Source organism: Diaphorina citri, unplaced genomic scaffold, assembly GCF_000475195.1.
Source record: "Diaphorina citri unplaced genomic scaffold, Diaci psyllid genome assembly version 1.1 scaffold843, whole genome shotgun sequence".
Classification (NCBI taxonomy): domain Eukaryota; kingdom Metazoa; phylum Arthropoda; class Insecta; order Hemiptera; family Psyllidae; genus Diaphorina; species Diaphorina citri.
In genome coordinates, this window is record NW_007378275.1 from 113,393 (window position 1) to 133,464 (window position 20,072).

Below are 20,072 nucleotides of genomic sequence, written 5' to 3' on the forward strand. Positions count from 1 at the left end.
TCCACGTAAATAACTTATGACTGCTACCTTACCTATATGACAGTAAAAAGCATTGAATATTTTGAAATTTAATATCCCTTTTCAGCATAAACTTTAATTCCGGACATCCTGATGCCAATGAAAACAAGAAATCGGAAAACGAAGCATCTGAAAATGAGCAACGGAAAATGAGAGTCAAAGAAGCGGAGAAGTTCCTGAAGAAATTGAAGCACCACGGCAGCGATGCTGTCAGTGAGGCTTTCGGTACGAAATTCGTTAGCAATACTCAGCCAGAATCACCCGTGATGGAGTTTTCTCCCATATGGATCAAGCCTAAGAACAACGATGTGAGACTTCTATCCAATATGTTTTACACACAGATAAAAATCCACTTTGTGCAAGTGCATATCGACAAGACGAAAACAGCAGAGAAAGAACCAAAGGAGAAGAAATCAGAGAAGAAATCAAAGAAGAAAGCCGAGGCCACCGAAGAGAGACCTCCGCAGATATCTGAAGGACCCAAGGTCCTGAAACGAACAATCCTTCATACCATCGTACTGGATCAACTGTCAGAGCCCAGTTGGTCTGAAGAATCCTACGACTTTATTTGGACTCAGTCTGGTCTGAAACGGGGAGAAAATCTAAAGAAGCAATATTTCACTAAGGTCCAAGAAGTGAAAAAGACTACCAAAATCAAAGATGATGAGCAACAAGTAAGCACTCCTCCACCTACAGAATTAACCATTCATTTTGGCATTTCATTGAAACGAGCACACCAAATGAAACAAGTGTTCCCAATTGAAGAACAGAAACGGGAAAGACGTGTGTAACGTAATTCACCAAAGGATTCCAAGTTATAATGGTTTTCTGGAGAGTTTAGGTCAATTCGTAATAAAAAGCTGTCTTGAGATTTTTGTCTTCAAATAAGGAATTCTCCAGATTGCCGAGTGTAGGAGAACTCACATCTACTGCTAATAACTGTTGAAGTGGTTACGTAAGATAACTTCGTAAATCGTTGTGACAATTCAACTGTCACAACGAGCCTTTCACTCGGATTTGCTCACCGTATAGTGGACGGACTTGTATTCGCTATTACGGTGTCGTCTGTCTGTCTGTCTGTCTGTCTGTTCCCATAGATCCATAGAAGGACTTATCCAAACCGGGTCGACCTATATATATCAAATTAAAGGTCTTTTTACGAGGAAAACGAAAGTGGTGGTGCAAATTTTGTCCAGAAAACCAAAAAAAACTGGTTTTTGGAGCGCGAAGCGCGACCCTATGCTCAACCCCACGCAGCCCCGGGAGCGCGAAGCGCGACCTCAGGCACAACCACGCATGCACAACCGCAAACCCTGCGAAGCCCCGGGAGCGCGCAGCGCTACCGTAAACAAGGGAGCGCGAAGCGCGACCCTATGCTTAACCCCGCGAAGTCCCAGGCGCGCAGCGCGACCGTATACGCAACCTGCCAAGCACGCAGTGCGAGTAATTATAATAAACAAAATAAGTAGGTACATACATAGGTACTAATTTTCTTTAACCACGACCTGCTAAAAATGCCCGGGAGGGACGGACCCAGCTTGTTAGTTTTGTGTTAGTGTGTATATATAAAAAAAAAGGAAAGTAAAAATTAATTGGTGAGCAAATCCGAGTGAAAGGCTCGTTGTGACAGTTAAATTGTCAAGTATTTACGAAGTTATCTTACGTAACCACTTCAACAGTTATTAGCAGTAGATGTGAGTTCTCCTACACTCGGCAATCTGGAGAATTCCTTATTTGAAGACAAAAATCTCAAGACAGCTTTTTATTACGAATTGACCTAAACTCTCCAGAAAACCATTATAACTCGGCCTATGCCCCATCCCGTGTCCGCCCCTGATGGACTTCATCTGTGCCTTCATAGGCGCGGTCAACATTTACATGTACGTGTTTGGAGTAGTCAAATCCTTCTCCCTGTATCGGTTCGGCGTTGTCAGATTTACATTATGTATCCTGGGGGCCCTGTGTACCATCCCTGTTAACGTGCTCATAGAGAACGTTGCCGTCATTTGGGGCCTGTTTGGCAACAAACACACGTTCTACGTTGTCAATAAGGAGCTGACGCCGCTGATGAATGTGTGAACAGTGCCCTTGAGGCCGGTTGGAGTTTGGTGTGTAGAAAAAAATTTGATCTCAATATATAGCGAGTTAGGGAAGTGTGTATCAGATATACCGTCCCCCCTCCAAATTTGTTGTTTTTAGCGAAATTCCATTGGGGCCCTTGAGGCCGGTTGGAGTTTGGTGTGTAGAAAAAATTTTGATCTCAATATATAGCGAGTTAGGGAAGTGTGTATCAGATATACCGTCCCCCCTCCAAATTTGTTGTTTTTAGCGAAATTCCATTCAGGGACGAGCTACCCAATTTTACCTAAATTGACTAAATTCCCTTTAGGGACGAGCTATTAATTTTTTAATACTATTACACGGTATAGACAGGGTGTCCTGAAAAGAAACAATCATAATCTGGCCTGTCGAAGGTTTTATTTATTTACACGCTAAGCAGCAAGGCCATGTGTGAATCCTGCAGAAGGTACATGTGGTGAAAAAGAATTAAACCCATACTTGTCTTTGAATACCGATCAATTTTATTCATTTTAGTATATCTTTTCAAGAGTCAATCATACTCTTGTACATTTTTTCTGTGATTCCTTTCATGGATAGTTGGGTGAAATCCAATTTATCTTATTTTGTAGGAATGTATCGGCATTATCGACAAGTCTTGGTTTCTTGTTTTCACTTACGAGTGTACAGTTAATGCAGATGTTTTCAGAAGTGAAATTTAATTCTTGGACACCCTAAATGGTTAAAACCTATAAAAATGAGAAAACTGAATGGTGGGTTTGTAAATTTATTTTATTTTTTAATGGAGGCACTCACACTTTGTTGTTTGCCTTAGAAGTCTTTTTGCAAGTGCGTCCATTTGAAATACCTAGGTATGGAATGGTAATGGAAATTATGAAATTTGCATACCGAATTCCCTTTAGGGACGAGCTATTAATTTTTTAATACTATTACACGGTATAGACAGGGTGTCCTGAAAAGAAATAATCATAATCTGGCCTGTCGAAGGTTTTATTTATTTACACGCTAAGCAGCAAGGCCATGTGTGAATCCTGTAGAAGGTACATGTGGTGAAAAAGAATTAAACCCATACTTGTCTTTGAATACCGATCAATTTTATTTATTTTAGTATATTTATCTTTTCAAGAGTCAATCGTTCTCTTGTACATTTTTTCTGTGATTCCTTTCATGGATAGTTGGGTGAAATCCAATTTATCTTATTTTGTAGGAATGTATCGGCATTATCGACAAGTCTTAATTTCTTGTTTTCACTTACGAGTGTACAGTTAATGCATATGTTTTCAGAAGTGAAATTTAATTCTTGGACACCCTAAATGGTTAAAACCTATAAAAATGAGAAAACTGAATGGTGCGTTTGTAAATTTATTTTATTTTTTAATGGAGGCACTCACACTTTATTGTTTGCCTTAGAAGTCTTTTTGCAAGTGCGTCCATTTGAAATACCTAGGTATGGAATGGTAATGGAAATTATGAAATTTGCATACCACGTCATAACACAATAGGCAAGTGGAGGTATGTACCTATGTAAACCTGTTTATTTTTTATTATTATTATTTTTTTTTTTTACAAACGAGGCTATTTTTAATGCAATTGCCATCAATTTTAAATAATGGAAATTGAAGAATTTGCATAAAACAATAGCTGTGGCAATTTCTAGTGTACATAAACATATGTAATATGTATGTTTATGTTATGTACATTTTACCTCATAAGTTTTACAATCGATCTGTATTTAAGAGCAAATTAAACCAAAAATACGTAATGTTAAATACGATACCTGAGGAGCAAAGAGGCTCCTAGAGATTTTGCATCTTTGCTTCTTAGTTGTGAAAATTTTGAACAAAAGCTTTGTGTTCTGGGTAGAAAACATGTGTAATGTGCATTTTAACCCTATTCCTCGGCAAATAAATGTCTGTTTGATTGTGTATTAAAATTGATAAAAAAAAAAAAAAAAAAAAAAAAAAAAAGCCCTGGCCGCTGTCGCTAGATTGTTCCAAATTTGGCAGCTTTTTGGCTGAGTACCCTATCTTTTGTTTATATGCTGCGTTGATAGGACAAAACGTCAGAGGCCAAATTATGAAAAACTTGAATTTTTTGAATATCAATACTAAAATGAAATTTTGTGGTACCTATAGGAAATTTCAAGTTGGTTTTCCTATGAAAGAATTGATTTTCAAATTTCAGTAGAAAAGAGTAGGAAATGACCATGTTCTCAAAATATAAATAAGTATTATTTCCTATGGGAGTTCATAGCAATTTTATTTCATAATTTGGCTTTGGATGCAAAATTTATTTGATGCAACTGTGTAGACTGTAGGTTATAGGTAGTAGGTACTTTCAAATTCTATGCTTTAGCAATAATACCATCTTTTTTTACATATATATAATACAAAACGGGGAACAAACTTCATTTTAGAACAATATGATAGACAACCCAGAAGGTCGCCATTGAGTACACCAATGTTTTTATTGGCACGAGAGGCAAGCCCTTTCCAAGGGTAAGAATTTTATGGGATATTCTGTCTGCTTGCCTTTTTCGAATTTGTTTTCTTTGGCAAGAAATTATTTTAATGAATAACTACACAGTACACACATATTTTAGGTACTTATGTACCTATTATTAGGAGAAATCCTTTAACTGAAGCGTTTCACAATACCAGCCTTTTTTTATTTTCCTTATCCTAGGTATAGAATGGAAGGTAATGTAATTTATTTAAGCTTGACTTTATGTTCTAGGTTGTCTATTGTACTGTTTTGTTTTTATAAAAATAATTTTTAAAAAATGCAGTTCATTTGATAGCTTTATATCAAATATCTTGTACCATATTGATAATAATCCAATCCTTTATTCATTTGTAAAAAGTAAGTTTATGTTAAAAAGAACCTTATGTTTTCGTACTTTGAAGAGAAAGAGAGAGAAATAAAGAGGAGAGAGAGAGAGAAATAAAGAAGAGAGAGAGAGAGAGAGAGAGAGAGAGAGAGAGAGAGAGAGAGAGAGAATTATTTTTATTTCTTGTACATGAACATGTTGTTTAAAATCTAAAGAATTTCTTGTTGATAAAAGTTCTTACGCCTAGTGTGATTTTTCTGTTTGAATTTATTTTATATTTTTGCTTTTGGCAATATTGTACTTAAAAAATAACCTTTGGGGAATGTTGAAAAATGTGTTGTTAGGACTGATGATATTCTTATATCCGAGTTCACACTTTCGAGTTTAATTGCTTGCTTGCTTACTTACTTGTAGTCAGAGTTCAGCCTAAACTAAAGTATGCAGGTATGTACTTAGTTACATACCTAAATCCTTTGAAAAGTTAAAAGAAAATGTTTACACTTTACCTATTAATATTACTAGATTTGCCATAAAGGTAGGTGTAATTCCTTATAAACAATAAGTTGATAGGGTCTAAGGTAGTGTAAAAATTTAGAAAAAATGCTTTCAAAGGGTTTATTGAAACCTACAAGAAATTCATTGAAACCTATAAGAATATTACCTACAAGAAATTCATACAAAATTGTATATCTGTGGTTATTGGTCACATTTAAAATCTTAAGGGTGGATTTTAACAACCTTCTTTTTAGCCCCTAACAGCCCTGTTAAGCCTATACAAATCAAATGGAACAGGAGGAGCCTAAATCAAAGTCAAGAGTGGGGAAAATTCTCCTACGCATGTGCAGAACTTTGAGCTTTCTAGACGATGCTCAGTTCTGAAGCCACTGTAGGGGCTTTTTAAACGATGCTTGCTACTTTCAAAGGCAACAGTGTACGAGGGATATTTCCCTAGCATTCGAACTTTACTCCCTCCTTTTTCTGAACTTCGTAGTTATGCTGATAAAGTTACGTACCTGGGGTGGGTATTCGGGCGGGGACCTTGCTACTTGTCAGTCTGGGAAGCTTGAAAAAATCTATCGATCTTTTATTTCTGAATTTATTTTTACAGTTTTAGGTAATTATTTTTCATTATCATTATTTTTTTTTCTCGTCATTTTTTTCCGTAGAGTAGTAGTCTTCCCAGAAGTTGCTAGTAATAAACAACAAAACCAGTAGCAAGGCCGAATATTGTACATTATTATTTTACCAGTAAATTTATTTTCTTTTTTAGTACATTGGTTAGGGTACTGATAAAAATAGCAATATAAAGTCGGTATGTAGTATGTGTCAGCAAAAAAATCACAATAAATATAAACATATTAAACTTTTTTAAGTTTGGTTAGAAAAAAAATATAGGTACACTTTTAGTAGAATAACATAATAATTAGGAATCAACGGTTTCAAAATAAAATAAAATAGACTATGAAAAATTAAACCGTACAATTGGTGTGACACAGAATACGTCATCGGATCAAAGGGTAAGTTACGTCGGGCATGTCAAGAAACTGAACGGGTGACCATCCCTACACGGTTCTTGCTGGCTAGACAGCTAGATACGCCCTGTGAGGACATCATCCGTCGAGTTACACACCATGCACGATGTTGCCTAACTTCAGTGCTCTTTTAAGGACTAGGTTGCCACTATGCAGGCCAATGCTGTATTCTGTTTTCTTACTTAACTACTTGGTTCGAGAATTCAACAAGGTTCTTGAGTGAGGGTACTCGAAAATACTGTATGTGCGCCTTGTCCATTATCTTATCTCAATTTGAAAATAATTGCTCAACTTCTAAGGTGTACGAGGCTATGAAGCGTTCCAAATTCATATTTATTATTTTGTTATCGTGAGTAAAATTTATTCAAGGAGCAGTCAATGGTAGGTAATCGTTTGACAACATTCGACATTGATCAAAAAAAAAAAGAACGAGGAAAGATTTTTTTACTGGTACTTCAACCAGCTGAATTATTCTGAGCTTGTGGCCACCCTATAATTTCTAAGAAATTCGTCTCAATTCCACGTCAAATTCTTACAACCAAATTTTCGTTCTCAACTCGAATTTCTACCGACTTGAAACTCTTGTCTAAATGAGTAAAATGCTGGAGCATTGTGTGGTAGAGGCCACCAGGGCAGACAGAGATCATGTGCTCACTCCCGGCGAAGCTGTAGAGAAAGCTTGGCTCATGTCTAGACCCACACGTAAGTATTTTAACCCCGGAAGAGGTTTAATAGAGGGAACTAAAAAAAAAAAAAAACGGAGCCTTACAGTCCCGAGGATAGGAAAAAGCCAGCCGTTCCGAGAACGCCCAAAATCTTCCCCTAACCCTTATTGAACCGAAGTTTATTGGATGCAAAAAATTTGCTTGACAAGTCATTTTTTTTTTCAAATGAGGGAAACTATTTTAAAGGTTTTTTTTCGAATTTTTCTCATTTCAAGCCCTCAACAAGTTTGGTCCAAAACTAACCGTATCAACGCGTTGTCAGCAAATCGTCCGAGTCAAATGAGGGAAACTATTTTAAAGGTTTTTTTTTTTCGAATTTTTCTCATTTCAAGCCCTCAACAAGTTTGGTCCAAAACTAACCGTATCAACGCGTTGTCAGCAAATCGTCCGAGACTGTCTCCGGTCGAGCGCTGAAATTTCTCACTGTCTATGTCACACGATGAGGGAATTCAAGCCCATCCTGTATAAGGAATGTGAAACTTTTGAGGCACCCCCTGTATATCATCCGAATGCCACGCTCGACGATTTCAATTGGACCAAACGACCGAGCCCTTTGAAACGGAATTTCTGTTGTTAAACAGGGTTCTTAACGGTATCAATTATCTGACTGAACAAAATACAGGGATGAAAATCCATCGAACAGACTTGTGGATGATTTCACCAACATTCTTTTAGTCCCCAACAGCCTGTTAGCTTAAAGCCCTGTTAAGCCTATACAAATCTAGTGGAGCTTAACAGGCCTTATAGGGACTGAAAAAATATTGGTGAAATCCACTCTTGGAAAATAAAAGCAGGTAAGCTTAAAATAGAAGGAAGATTATCTTTTGATGACGGTGTAAGTAAGTTCATGTGAGAAAGCAGGAAGGGTGACTGACATCTTCGAAGGCACAACAACAGTTTAGGAAACAAAAGCTTATGGTACCTACTTGGAGCAAAAAAGAAAATGAAAACCTATGAGCCGAAAATTACTTAGAAAAGTTGAAGAAAAAAAAAAAAAAAAAAAAAAAAAAAAAAAAAAATTTTTCTTGTTGAACTCTCGAACTCCTAAACCTAATATCTACGACTAAGTTAATTGAGAACTATTTACACTGCTGCCATTATATCAACACTACAAGTTATAAAAAACAATGACATAAAACATAATAGTGTTACAAAAACAAATAAATATCCAATACGGAAAACAACTTTTACATGTGATTAACATTAGAGTCTTTGAACTTTTGACAAAAGCTGTATGTTCCTTTCCAGATATCGCTAGACACAAAATCGATGGAATCTGAATTTCCAACTTTCAACAAGTTGGCTGCCAAAACATATTCCGTGGTGTTTACCCACAGGCCCACATGTATGAAAACATCTCCCTTAAATGAGAATTTTTTCATCAAAAATTTTACTCAGGCCCCTCGTTTAGAAAACCATTTAAAATACATTTAAGCGTCCTGTGGCAGTCTATGTGGTCGTGCGTGCTATTACGCCCAAAGAGGAAAAAATCAACCCTATTCATATTCAACCCTGAAAGGAATATACAGCTCATCTTCTTCAAAAGTATAGAATAGTATATACCTTGTTTATCCTGCCAGAATGAGACTGAAAAGTCCTTTTCTACAACAGCCCGAGTTAGACTATGTATGTCGCGTCGTACAAAATTGTACTCGAAGACAACCACAAAACGAGGTAGGTAATTGACGGAATTTTCATACCAACTTTTGAAACTTGTGGCATTTGTTTTTTAATCCTCAAAACGATAAAATTCCATGGCTAGGCCGGTATTACGGAGCTGCCGAAATGGACTGGTTAGGCTGATCTTACCACTGAGAGTTAACACAATGTGAAGGGTTTTCTTTGACATCCCCCATTTGATTTACACAGGCCCGTATTTTTAAACTCTGAATTAACTGAAAACTTTCTGTGGTAAGATCGAGCATAAGTGGTTAAACTTAGTGACTATATGGTCAAGACTAGGATATTATTTATATTATACTGTGGACTCACTGTCGATTATTAAGTAACTTCACCTCAGACAAATGGGTCTTGTCTTCTTTAGATCTATCTCTTTGACCCCTAAATACTGTCGAGCTCAAAAACTTAGAGCTTTTAAAAACGCGTCCCTACAACTGGTAACTTCAACATAAACCCTAATATCTTAATACGATTTCCTGAACAAAATTTGCAAAATAAATCTAGCCAACTAAAGTGGAATGTACCTGAACAAAAAAAAAGTAGTCAGTCCTTTGGAAAATAATACAAAAAGCTCAACATGTCCACTTTACTCAGTGTGATTTACTTTCCATCACATTCTCCTCCAATCTTTTGAGAGGTAACTTGTAACTTCTAAACTCTCGCGAAAAAGAAAAAAATAAACGTGGTGTGCACAGCAGTTGTGCAAATATTTTAAGTACCTACACTTCTAAACCCTCGATTCAGAAAGAAAAGAAAAACGAAAAAAAAAAAAACAACAATCATGAAAAGAAACTTCCACTTGTGAAACTTGACTATTGTAGCTGTGCGTATCATTAAATAAAACTAGCTATCAGCCTAAAATAAAACGTTCCAGTAGGGTTTTAATTCTATACCTGTCTGACCAACAAGACCGATATCCGATACTTCTTAACCAATCACACTACTTAACCTACCTTTGGAAATGTTCTAACACTTTGAATATCAAGCCCAAAATGACATCATACCCAGGGACCACGATATAAGGGATTGTCTCTCAATAGGTGCAAAGTGGCACCCAGAAAGACAACGGATCTTAGTTTCGGCCATAACAGCTGGTAGACGAACATTTCAACTTTCGCTAAGTACTATCAATTTGGACCATTAAAAAAAAATGTCACCAAATTATGGGCATTTTTCTGAGCGTCTTGAAAATAGGACGCTATGCACTAATGGCTTAAGGGAGAGTGTCATGTCGCTCATATTGAAAGGTGAGTGTCGTTCAATAGAATAGAGGAGACATAGCCCTAAATATGAACGACATTGTGCCTTGTCGTTAATATGATTGGTCAAGAAGTACCAAATCGGACATCAGTCATGTTCAATTTGTCAGATAGGTGTACCTCAAATCAAAATAAATCAAATACCTTAATAAATAGTCGCCGTATGTATATTTTTCGGAATGACAATCCTCACCAAACTGTCTTCATCAGGGTCATCTTTTAACTCACCTCCGCTCACCAACTTCTCGGTACAATTTTCGCCTGCGGCGTACAACTGAGAACTCGAACACGCAGAAAGGTTGGCGGGGTCACTGAACTCCCGCGGAGGCGGGGGAGGGGGAGGAAGGTAAGGAGGAGGGGGAGGTCTCGGCAATTCTCGGCCAACATCGTTGTCTTCCGAAGTCGAGGAATCGGAATCGCTGTCGCCTGTGAGAAAGAGACGAGAGAAAATGGTATAAGTTTTTTTCTTGAGAGGTTTGAGGAGTGAGCAAAAAGCCCACTCCGAGACTTAGGTGTAGGGGCAGACAGCCCTAAAGGATGGGTTAGGCTACTACGAATCTACTGCAGGATAGAAAGCCACCCGTTCCGAGAACGAACTTTATCTGTTTAGGCTAAAGTTAGAAGATAGTATAGGAGAACGACAGCCGTTCCGAGAACGAACCTTATCTGTTTAGGATAATGTTCGCCAGGGGCGGAATGCGGAAATCGAATCCACGAACGTGAACTAACACGAGGCAGACGCGCTACCTGTCAAGCTGACTAGACTGGCTTATTTGGACCTGAGAGTAGGAGGTAGGAAATGTGGTCTGGCTGGGGAACTTTAAACAGGGAGGATACCTGCCTGAAATTTTCCTTGCAAAAGAAATAGCGGTTGAATGTATAGGGCAGTTGTGTACAAACTGCGGGCCGCGGGCGTTTTGGATGCCCTACAGTCCCTACACTATAGGGGTAAGTATAGGGCATCCAAAACGCCCACCCCGTCTGAACACGGGAAAGTCGAAGAAAAGGGAGAGTGTAGGAGAAAATTAATGGAAAATCTACCTGAATTACTGTCACTGGAGGAATCTTCACTCTCACTGTCCGTATAGTATTCTCCTTCTACATCCACGTCACTATCATTATCACTATCCTCGTTATCAGGATGACCTTCAACTGAGGGTTCAAGGTCGTTGGCATCCTCGACTAACTGGTTGGGTGGGGGTTCTAGGTTGCCTGTTGGGAAAAGGAAAAAGAGGATAAAATCATTATCTAGAATTTAGCTATTTTCAAGGGGAAAAAATTCGAACCCATTACTTCCGGTTTGAGCCTGTTAATCATCATCGCTTGTTCACACTTCTTTCCCCCCATTGCGTCAAAGAAATTTGATCTCACCTACTTTAATGCTGGGGATTACCCTATACCTACTTAATAGCTAGGATAACCTATCTCTTAAGTAGGTATAACACAACCAGGGCTATCACATAGCACACTCGATTTGTCAAGGGTCTAGGTTTACCTTGCCCTTGGGATCAACTTAATTTGAACCTCGGATTGAACTCAATCCTGAAATTCCTGAGACATTTCACGGTGGTAAACTCGACCTAAATGGGGTACCTGGCGAAGTCGATCGACTGCAATGTACCATCTTACCTGACTCAGACGGAAAATTACTGGGTGTCTCCGTCGTGCTCCGCGGCTGATCGCATAGCTTCTCCGCCATCAGTTTATACAGGATGACCCGATGTACGATAAACACTTGGAGCGACAAAATATACATCGTCACCGAATCGTGCGTTGGGAAATCCTCGCGCCGAAACGAAAACAGATCTTCGTGACGAAATTTCTCGAGCAGTTTGGTGGTGGACTTGCTAACACAACTGATTTGCTGATGGGAAGAGCCCAGGGCGTAGATAGTGAACCTGTGAATCAGGAACCAGAGGTTGGGTCACTGTACAACTCCCTAAGGAAAAGGACTCTAGATTTGATAGAGTTAACAAACTTAAGTAACTCAAAATGATTTTGGGTGAGTAGAAACACTTGGCTTCTACTCACCCAAAATCATTTTTAGTTTTTGAATTGTTTTACCAAGTGTGTGTACCAACAAATAAGTTAATACAAACTTATTCTTTTGATGTTAAGTAACTCATTTATTCGGCCAGCCTAGTTAGCTTGGTTGGTAGCGCGCCTGCCTTGTGAGAGCAAGGCCGCGGGTTCAATTCCCGCCTGGGACGGATTTTATACTGAACGGATAATGTTCGTTCTCGGAACAGCTGGCTTTCTCCTATCCTGTCTTTCTTCTCCTCTCATGGGTTTCCGCACGATAAGACATCAGTTGTTAATTCCCTGTATCAAATCTCTCTCACTCTCTTATTATTATTAAGATTGTTTTTACTTTTTCAAGTCTACCTAGGTAAGTATGTGAAACATATTTAGGTAGGTATTAATCTGATTGATCTTTTACCTGCAATAGAGCGGCACATATTTGATGTCATTGTCACTGAGGAGATTGCCTTCGAACAGAGCATTGGGAGTGAACATCACCTTGAGACTCGAACCTGTGAACTTCCAGTCAGTAACCAGGCCGTAACTGTGAAGTTTCCAAGTATGCCAAGTCGATCTGAAATAAAGGAGAGTAATAGGGTATTAGGAAACGGCACTATTAGGACTGTTTATATATATATTACTTTATCTGTACTCTACAAGAAACTGACTGTTTTCTTTGGGTTATATTGGGTTAAGGCTCATCATAAACACACTTAGGTACTTTAAGTGAAAATGTGCATAAAAATTTGGACCGATTGCAATACTTTCATTACTAGTATAGCTCGCTATACTGTAGTAATATAAAGTAAAAAAAAAAAAAAAAAAAAAAAAATGATACTGATCACTTGAGAACCAAAGGAAAAAAAAAAGACACTTTCCACAGTCAAGTTACCCTCGAAGGTGTGTGTGTTTTTTATAGAGGGAGCTGTAGGATCTTATTGTCCCGAAATCGGATAGGACATTATACAAAAAACCCACTCAGAGGCTTGAGTGTAGGGTCAAAAGCCCTGAAGGACGAGTTAAGCTAAGAATATCGTGTATTTCACATAGCTACCTCTTTAGAGGGGTGATTATTTCGTCTCGGGGAAGCACCGAACACCATTTGACACAATGCTTGCTTAGATTTGTCTCCCGAATGTCCACAGCATAGTTGTCCAGCTCTGTGATTGGCCTGAAAATAATAATAATAAAATAAATAGAAGTACCTACATATTAATGCCTACCTCTGTGGTCGAGTGGTCAAGAGCACTGATTCTCAACCTGGAGGTGCTGGGTTCGAATTCTGACAAGGGCGGAAATTTTCTGACCAGAATTTTCCGTTCTTGGATAAGCATGGATGTAAAAGAATGTGCCTTGATGTAATTCGAAAAGCGGTACCGAGGTACTTTTTTTATTTTTTTGTTTTGTTTTTTGCACATACTTACCTCAATTAGGTACACGAGATTCAAAGTCAAGTTAAACCAGCGGTAAGTAATAGCACCTTGTAGGCAATGTAATTTAAATGAAGGTGTTCCCACTACACACGACACGATTTTTTCCGAACGACAAGTGGGAACGAGGTCTTACACTTCTAATCAAACAAAACAAGTCACCAGGGCCGGTACTCACTGTTTGTTATGTACAGGGGGGTGCATCATTTCCGCCACAATGGGGACCACCTTCTCATACATTGCAGTGAGCCACGCCTGAGGTAGAATGTTGTCCTCTTGAATTTCTACAATGCTACTTCGCATCGAGATGAGGGGGAACAATTCCAGTGAGCGGAACACGTGTGCATAAGAAGCACCTTGGTGGGAATACAGGAAGCTTTGAGTTTCTGAGGAAGCAAAGAGAAAGAAGTTTTAACACAACGACTGAATTTTTCATTTAATGTAGGTAGTTAGTTTGTCTGAATGTAAATCTGTAAGTTAAAAAATTAATTCATTCACAATAAGCAAAGTCAAGGTACCTACCTAAAAAAAAAAAAAAAAAAAAAAAAATGGCGGATATTTTGCACCACACATGGCCTTGCTTCTTAACGTGTGAATAATAAAAATAAAAAATGGATTTTTAATATTTAGTACCTACTCATCTTTTGGCAACCCAAATTTTGGGCAGTCTGTCAATAAATTTGATTGATTGATTGTTTCTATCTCTAAATAAAATAAAAATTATTCAGAGAGGTACTTACTAGGGTTTTGTACAAAGTAGTTTCGAGCGGCAGTGGCCAACTCTTCACTAGACAAGTTTAGGTCATCATCTGACTGGGGGTGCACTTTGAGGTACAACCAAAGTCGCAGGATACGATACACATCGACTGGCGAGGAAGTAACAAGCTTGGGAGAAGAGATCAAATGTTGCATAAGGTCACAGCTGAAAAATAATAGAAATAGCAATAATAATAATAATCACACTGAAAAGGATATGGAAACAGAAGAAAGTTACAACAATTGTACTCCTAATATCAGCAACAGAGTCAGCTCCCATGGCGTAGTGGTCACTGCGCTCGCCTTGCACGCGGGAGACCCGGGTTCGATTCCCGGCGGTGCCAAGAAATTTGTATTCTTGTCTTGTATCACTTGACCCGTCTTGACTAGAGTCATCTGGCATTTGACCTATATCGACTGACGTTTGACTCGTGTCACCTGACACTTGAATAGAATCGACTGACGTTTGACTCGTGTCACCTGACACCTGAATAGAATCGACTGACATTTGACTAGAATCGACTGACATTGCGAAAATCCTACAATGCTGCAGTGAGCGCCAAAGTTGTGACATAATAACACAAAGAAACTGCATTTACATTTACATTACATTACATTTACATATCAGCAACAGAAGTAATTGATAAAATGCTACAGCCAAATCTAGAACAACTGAAGATCCATCCTAGCACAATCAACATGATGCAGAAAGCTGTAGTAATTCTACAAACTTGCAATATCACAAGGAAATTTCTGAACTATCAACAATGGTCCCCTACCCCCCTGGCTCGAGTTTTTGCTCCGCCTTGATTTAACCTCATTGTAATGAACCTTTTAAAATAAACATAATATATACAGAGATACTTACTCTATAGAACATAGGTGCTTGGGTTTGGAGGGGTAAAATAAAACTAAATTGATATGTAGGAATGCTAGAGCCCCCTTCAATACTTTGTGTAGGCTGTACTGCTTGGCAATCTCGTAGTACAGCAATACATTCTGAAACGATACACAGGAAAAGAGACTGAATTATTATGAAAGTTACCTAAAACATACTCAGGTACCTAAACTACCTATCTACTTATGCCCTTTGAAAATTTTCACACTACAAAGGTAAGTATCAGCATGGAACTTCAGAAGTGTCATCAATCATAGTTATGTAGTCTATTTTAGTAATTTTGGGATTTCATACTACCTATAGGTACTACTAATTGCATATTTAGGGCTGAAGAGTAAAAACACATTTAAAAACCTCAAAGTCCTACTTAATTATTCAGAAGAAGCCCTCTATATCTCCACCTAATACATCTACTTACCTCACTTGAGATAGACTTGAGCAGAATGTCTTCACATCGAGTGACTAGTTCGTCCAATTGAAACAAAGCTGCAGCAGCAATGACACTGAAAATGTCCTCTTGCTCAAAGGAAACATTTGGGTGGTACAAAGATCCTAGGACAATGTCAATTGACTTCTCGGTAATTTTTGGATTTGGAATTTTGATTTCTACTTTGCTCTTGGTGGATTCATTCCAGGAGCCAGAAAACATGCTTGCAAAATAGGGACTCTGTGGAAAGAAAAACAAATGATTGACAATGGTGTAATTACAGCTATTTAAATTTACTCATTTGTAGGCTGTTTTGAATAGAAAATTGCACTTTGCAAAAGTGCACTAATCATGATGTAGGTAATATTACAGAGGAAAGGATTCAGTGATTGGTGCTATTCTGCTATTAGTGGTCCAACTCAAGGGTGAGTATGGACTCAAGGTTGGTGGTTTGAGTCCAAGTAAAGTCATAAAATTTATCTTGCTGTAATTAAGGAACAATTAAAAAATTCCTTTACTTCAAATTAAAATGACTCATTCTTGACTCATAACATGTAATCAATATTGTAGTAAATGCGACCATTTACCAAACTAAATGCGGGATCTTGATGTACTAAATATGGGGGGGAACTAAATAGTTGTCCAACATAGTCGCTGTGAATGACGATGGGACCTATGTCTCTCTCCAGACCTATGTCCTGGTAGGTGTAACCTATGTCACACTAGGGTCTATACCCAAGACGATGTGACCTGCGTCACTATACGGCCTAAACCGATATGCTGTGACCTATGTCACGTTACGGCCTATGCCGTTCTTCTGCCCTATTGGCATTTAGGGCCTATGCCCCAGACGTGCCATCTCGGACCCGTGCCCGAGTATGGCATTTAGGGCCTATGCCCCAGACGGTCTCCAACCTCCCCTTACAACCGTCCCAGTCCTCCGGAACCCTATGGCTCAAGGCTATGTGTGACGCCCTATGGCTCACGGCTATGTGTGACGCCCTATGGCTCAAGGCTATGTGTGACACCTTATGGCTCACGACTATGTGTGACGCCCTATGGCTCAAGGCTATGTGTGACACCTTATGGCTCACGACTATGTGTGACGCCCTATGGCTCAAGGCTATGTGTGACACCTTATGGCTCACGACTATGTGTGACGCCCTATGGCTCAAGGCTATGTGTGACACCTTATGGCTCACGACTATGTGTGACGCCCTATGGCTCACGGCTATGTGTGACGCCCTATGGCTCACGGCATGTGTGTGACGCCCTATGGCTCACGGCTATGTGTGACACCCTATAGCTCACGACTAAGGGTCTCATTTCACTGCATATTTCGTCTTTGGCGACACTCCCCCCGCGAGGCGAGGAGAATCAGCCTTGTACAATGGTTTGCGTATTTTACTACGACTTTGCACACTCAGCTATATTCAAATCAAAACGCTTTTGGAATGATAGCTTGAGGTGTTATTCTGAAACAGAAAAGTATACTGTAATATTAGTAACCAGTAGTTCTTTTGTCGGCGACATACACCATGTTCGAATTATTGCTAGATCTGTGAATATGAAATCAAAATGCTGACGCTTTGGAACAGAAATAGAACTAAGTTTTAATGTGAACAGAACAAAATATAATAGGTAGGTATATAAAAAATATGGAATGGCACCAAAAGAAGTCTTTTCTTTATCTTGAGTACGGCTTATGCCGACAGAGTTTCTTATTTTCACTCATGGTGAATTACAAATACTACAACTAAAGAATATGTACATGTTATATTAATTGCTCATGCCTTATTGAGATTGAGACTAATCCTCAATTTGTTAGGAATCAATAATACTGTCTAATCAGTTTACACGCATTGACTGTCTCACAAACTCTAATATTTACAAACCAAAGTGAGAGGTCAAACTATAAAGACTAATAAGAGGAACTAAAATAATACCAGTCTTTCTTTTGCCTTTGATATGGTTATTGACATAACACATATTTTGAGATCCATGTTAATAAGTCTCTAAACTTATTTCTAATGTGCTATCTTGTTTATTATAGCTAATGTTAAACATCGTCTAATGTTTTCTCGTGCTATTTCTGCGGCCTTTCGCACCGGACGGCTAGCATCACTAACTCGAGCACTGTTTTCTTCTTCAGCTATCTGAACATTTGGTTGCAAGGCTGGAGATTTTTCCAAGTCTTTGATCTGGTTATTTTCTGGTTGTAACAGAATTGTTCTTTGTGAGGCCGTGGACTCTGTTGAGTCTCTAGATTGGACACTAATGTTGTTTTCTAGTTCCTCAGATATCTCAAGCGGGTAGAGAAGAGATATCGAGCGGGTAATAATACTTCCATTAGCCATTCGAACACGAGCTGTCCTAGTGTGTCCGTCTTTACTAGGGACTAATTCTAAGATTTTACCAACTCGCCAGAATGCACGACTGACCATTCTTTCTTTTAATTGTACTACGTCCCCAATGTTTGGAGAGGTTTTCGCAAGTACTCTTGGCTGTTTATGTGTTTTCATTGGCCGTTCTGCCAAGCTGGTTAGGTACCGATTGACAAACATGTCATTAAATTCTTTGAAAACTGTCTGGCTTTTCTTCCAGCTATCTACTAGTGCTGTTTTCGTAACGGTCATCGAGTCTGATTGTTTTGGTATCTCCAATACCACAGGAACAGAGGGCTGCAGAAAATCTGCCGGAGTCAGCACATGTTCTAATTCTGTACCAACCGTTGTTAATGGTCGTGTATTGACGACCGTTTCAACTTCTTTTATAACAGTTGCTAACTGACTGTTAGTAAGGAGGATTCTGTCTAGACTGCGTCTAAGACAGTTTTTTACCAATCCTATTAGGCGCTCATAGAAGCCTCCTTGCCAGGGAGATAGTTCTGCTATAAATCTCCATGTTATATTCTTGTCTTGACAGAACGACGAATTCAAAACGTTCTCTGACAGTTTAAACTGTAGAGCGTTGTCTGAAACAATGGCCACTGGCGAACCTCTTGTCGCTACAAAGCGGCGTAGACAGTTTAAAAACTCATCTGTGGTCATATCTTCAACTACTTCCAAATGAATTGCACGTACAGCCATGCAGGTAAACAGAACACACCATCTTTTTCGACGTGTGCCGCCTTCAATCACAGTAAGGGGTCCAAAGTAATCAACACCCGTATAAGTAAATGGAGGGCACACTGCTACCCTCTCTTTAGGTAATGGAGGCATTTCTGGCAATTTGTACGGACCACCTCCATACTTAATACAAGCTCGGCATTTTTTGATTACCTTTGACACTTGGCTTCGGCCTGTGGGTACCCAGTATAATTTTCTAAGTAATGCAAGGGTATGAGATACGCCAACATGATAATTCTCCTCGTGAATCTTCTTTATTACATCATGAGTATACGGCGAGTCGCGAGGTAGCAATATGGGGAACCTCTGATCGTATGGTATATCCGCGTTTTGCAATTTGGCGTTGCAACGGAGTATTCCAGATTTGTCAATGAACAAGCGCAAAGATTTGGTGAGAGGGGTACTTCCCCCAGACATTTCTTGCGGGAAGTGCTTTAGTTGTAATTTCCGTAGGTCGGTTTCAACGACTGTACTAGAAGTCAGTTTATGAACTTGACTTGAGTCACCTGACACGGCTTGTCTTGTGTCACCTGACACGTCTTGTCTTGTATCACTTGACCCGTCTTGACTAGAGTCATCTGGCATTTGACCTATATCGACTGACGTTTGACTCGTGTCACCTGACACCTGAATAGAATCGACTGACATTTGACTAGAATCGACTGACGTTTGACTAGTGTCGCCTGATACTTGACTAGTAAATGTTACACCTTTTAACTGACTATCAGGAGCACTAGTAAATAATTCAGGTGGGAAATCCAAGTTACCATCACGTACTAAGAACGCGGGACCATGTGTCCAAAGTGCAGGAAGTCCATTCACTGCAGAGTCCTTTCTAGTAGCCGAGTCAGCTGGGTTCAATTTGGTCGGAACATATCTGAATTGAATGTGGTTTGCAGATCTAATTTCCGCAACTCTACGAGCAACAAATGGCGGAAGAAGGTGATTGGATCTAATCCACGCGAGGACAATCTGGCTATCAGTCCACAGAAATGTCTGAATCTTTTCGAGATTCAATGTTTTCCTTACATATTCAACTAACCGCACGCCGATCAGCACACCCAGTAGCTCAAGCTTGGGTATCGTTATGTGATCTCGCTGTCTTAGAGGTGTTAATCGTGACCTAGACATCACAAAACTCAAACTGCTATCAGTTTCTGTAGTAATTCTCAAGTAAACCACAGCAGCGTATGCAACTAGTGATGCATCGGTAAAGCAATGGAACTGATACCTCAATCTGCTTGCATCGGATGCTCCGGGAGGTTTGGAAAACAATCTAGGTAACTTG

General features: G+C 39.1%; 3 protein-coding genes and 1 long non-coding RNA gene across 4 annotated transcripts in view; 2 read left to right on the top strand and 2 right to left on the bottom strand.

Annotated features, from left to right (window-relative positions):
- Window positions 1-2,839, top strand: part of LOC103512482 (beta-1,4-mannosyltransferase egh) — an 82,734-nt gene extending 79,895 nt beyond the window's left edge. The window contains exons 8-9 of the mRNA XM_026825932.1: window positions 1,823-2,111; window positions 2,242-2,839. Coding sequence (XP_026681733.1) covers window positions 1,823-2,097 — 275 coding nt within the window. The 3' untranslated portion in view covers window positions 2,098-2,111; window positions 2,242-2,839. The remainder of the gene's footprint in view (window positions 1-1,822; window positions 2,112-2,241) is intronic.
- Window positions 2,840-3,190: 351 nt separating this feature from the next.
- LOC113468775 lies at window positions 3,191-4,063 on the bottom strand. Its single transcript, XR_003392408.1, has 2 exons — window positions 3,541-4,063; window positions 3,191-3,489 (listed from the first exon to the last, which is right to left on the bottom strand). It is a non-coding gene; the product is annotated as an uncharacterized LOC113468775 (long non-coding RNA).
- A 10-nt stretch (window positions 4,064-4,073) lies between these two features.
- LOC113468774 lies at window positions 4,074-8,203 on the top strand. Its single transcript, XM_026825931.1, has 2 exons — window positions 4,074-7,161; window positions 7,517-8,203. The coding sequence occupies exons 1-2, from the start codon at window positions 7,050-7,052 to the stop codon at window positions 7,759-7,761; spliced, it is 357 nt and encodes a 118-aa protein (XP_026681732.1). The 5' UTR covers window positions 4,074-7,049; the 3' UTR covers window positions 7,762-8,203.
- Window positions 8,007-20,072, bottom strand: part of LOC103512476 — a 16,258-nt gene continuing 4,192 nt past the window's right edge. The window contains exons 3-11 of the mRNA XM_008477238.3: window positions 15,648-15,896; window positions 15,200-15,330; window positions 14,316-14,497; window positions 13,754-13,961; window positions 13,200-13,316; window positions 12,564-12,719; window positions 11,753-12,021; window positions 11,165-11,335; window positions 8,007-10,549 (exon numbers count right to left, since the gene is read on the bottom strand). Of these exons, the coding sequence (XP_008475460.1) occupies window positions 10,269-10,549; window positions 11,165-11,335; window positions 11,753-12,021; window positions 12,564-12,719; window positions 13,200-13,316; window positions 13,754-13,961; window positions 14,316-14,497; window positions 15,200-15,330; window positions 15,648-15,896 (1,764 nt within the window). The 3' untranslated portion in view covers window positions 8,007-10,268. The remainder of the gene's footprint in view (window positions 10,550-11,164; window positions 11,336-11,752; window positions 12,022-12,563; window positions 12,720-13,199; window positions 13,317-13,753; window positions 13,962-14,315; window positions 14,498-15,199; window positions 15,331-15,647; window positions 15,897-20,072) is intronic.

Excerpts from the sequence above, each read along its gene's own strand:
- LOC113468774 (XM_026825931.1), top strand. The coding sequence starts at position 7,050 with ATGAGTAAAATGCTGGAGCATTGTGTGGTAGAGGCCACCAGGGCAGAC. Across the intron at positions 7,162-7,516 it reads GCTCATGTCTAGACCCACAC|CCCTCAACAAGTTTGGTCCA; the intron begins GTAAGTATTTTA and ends TCTCATTTCAAG.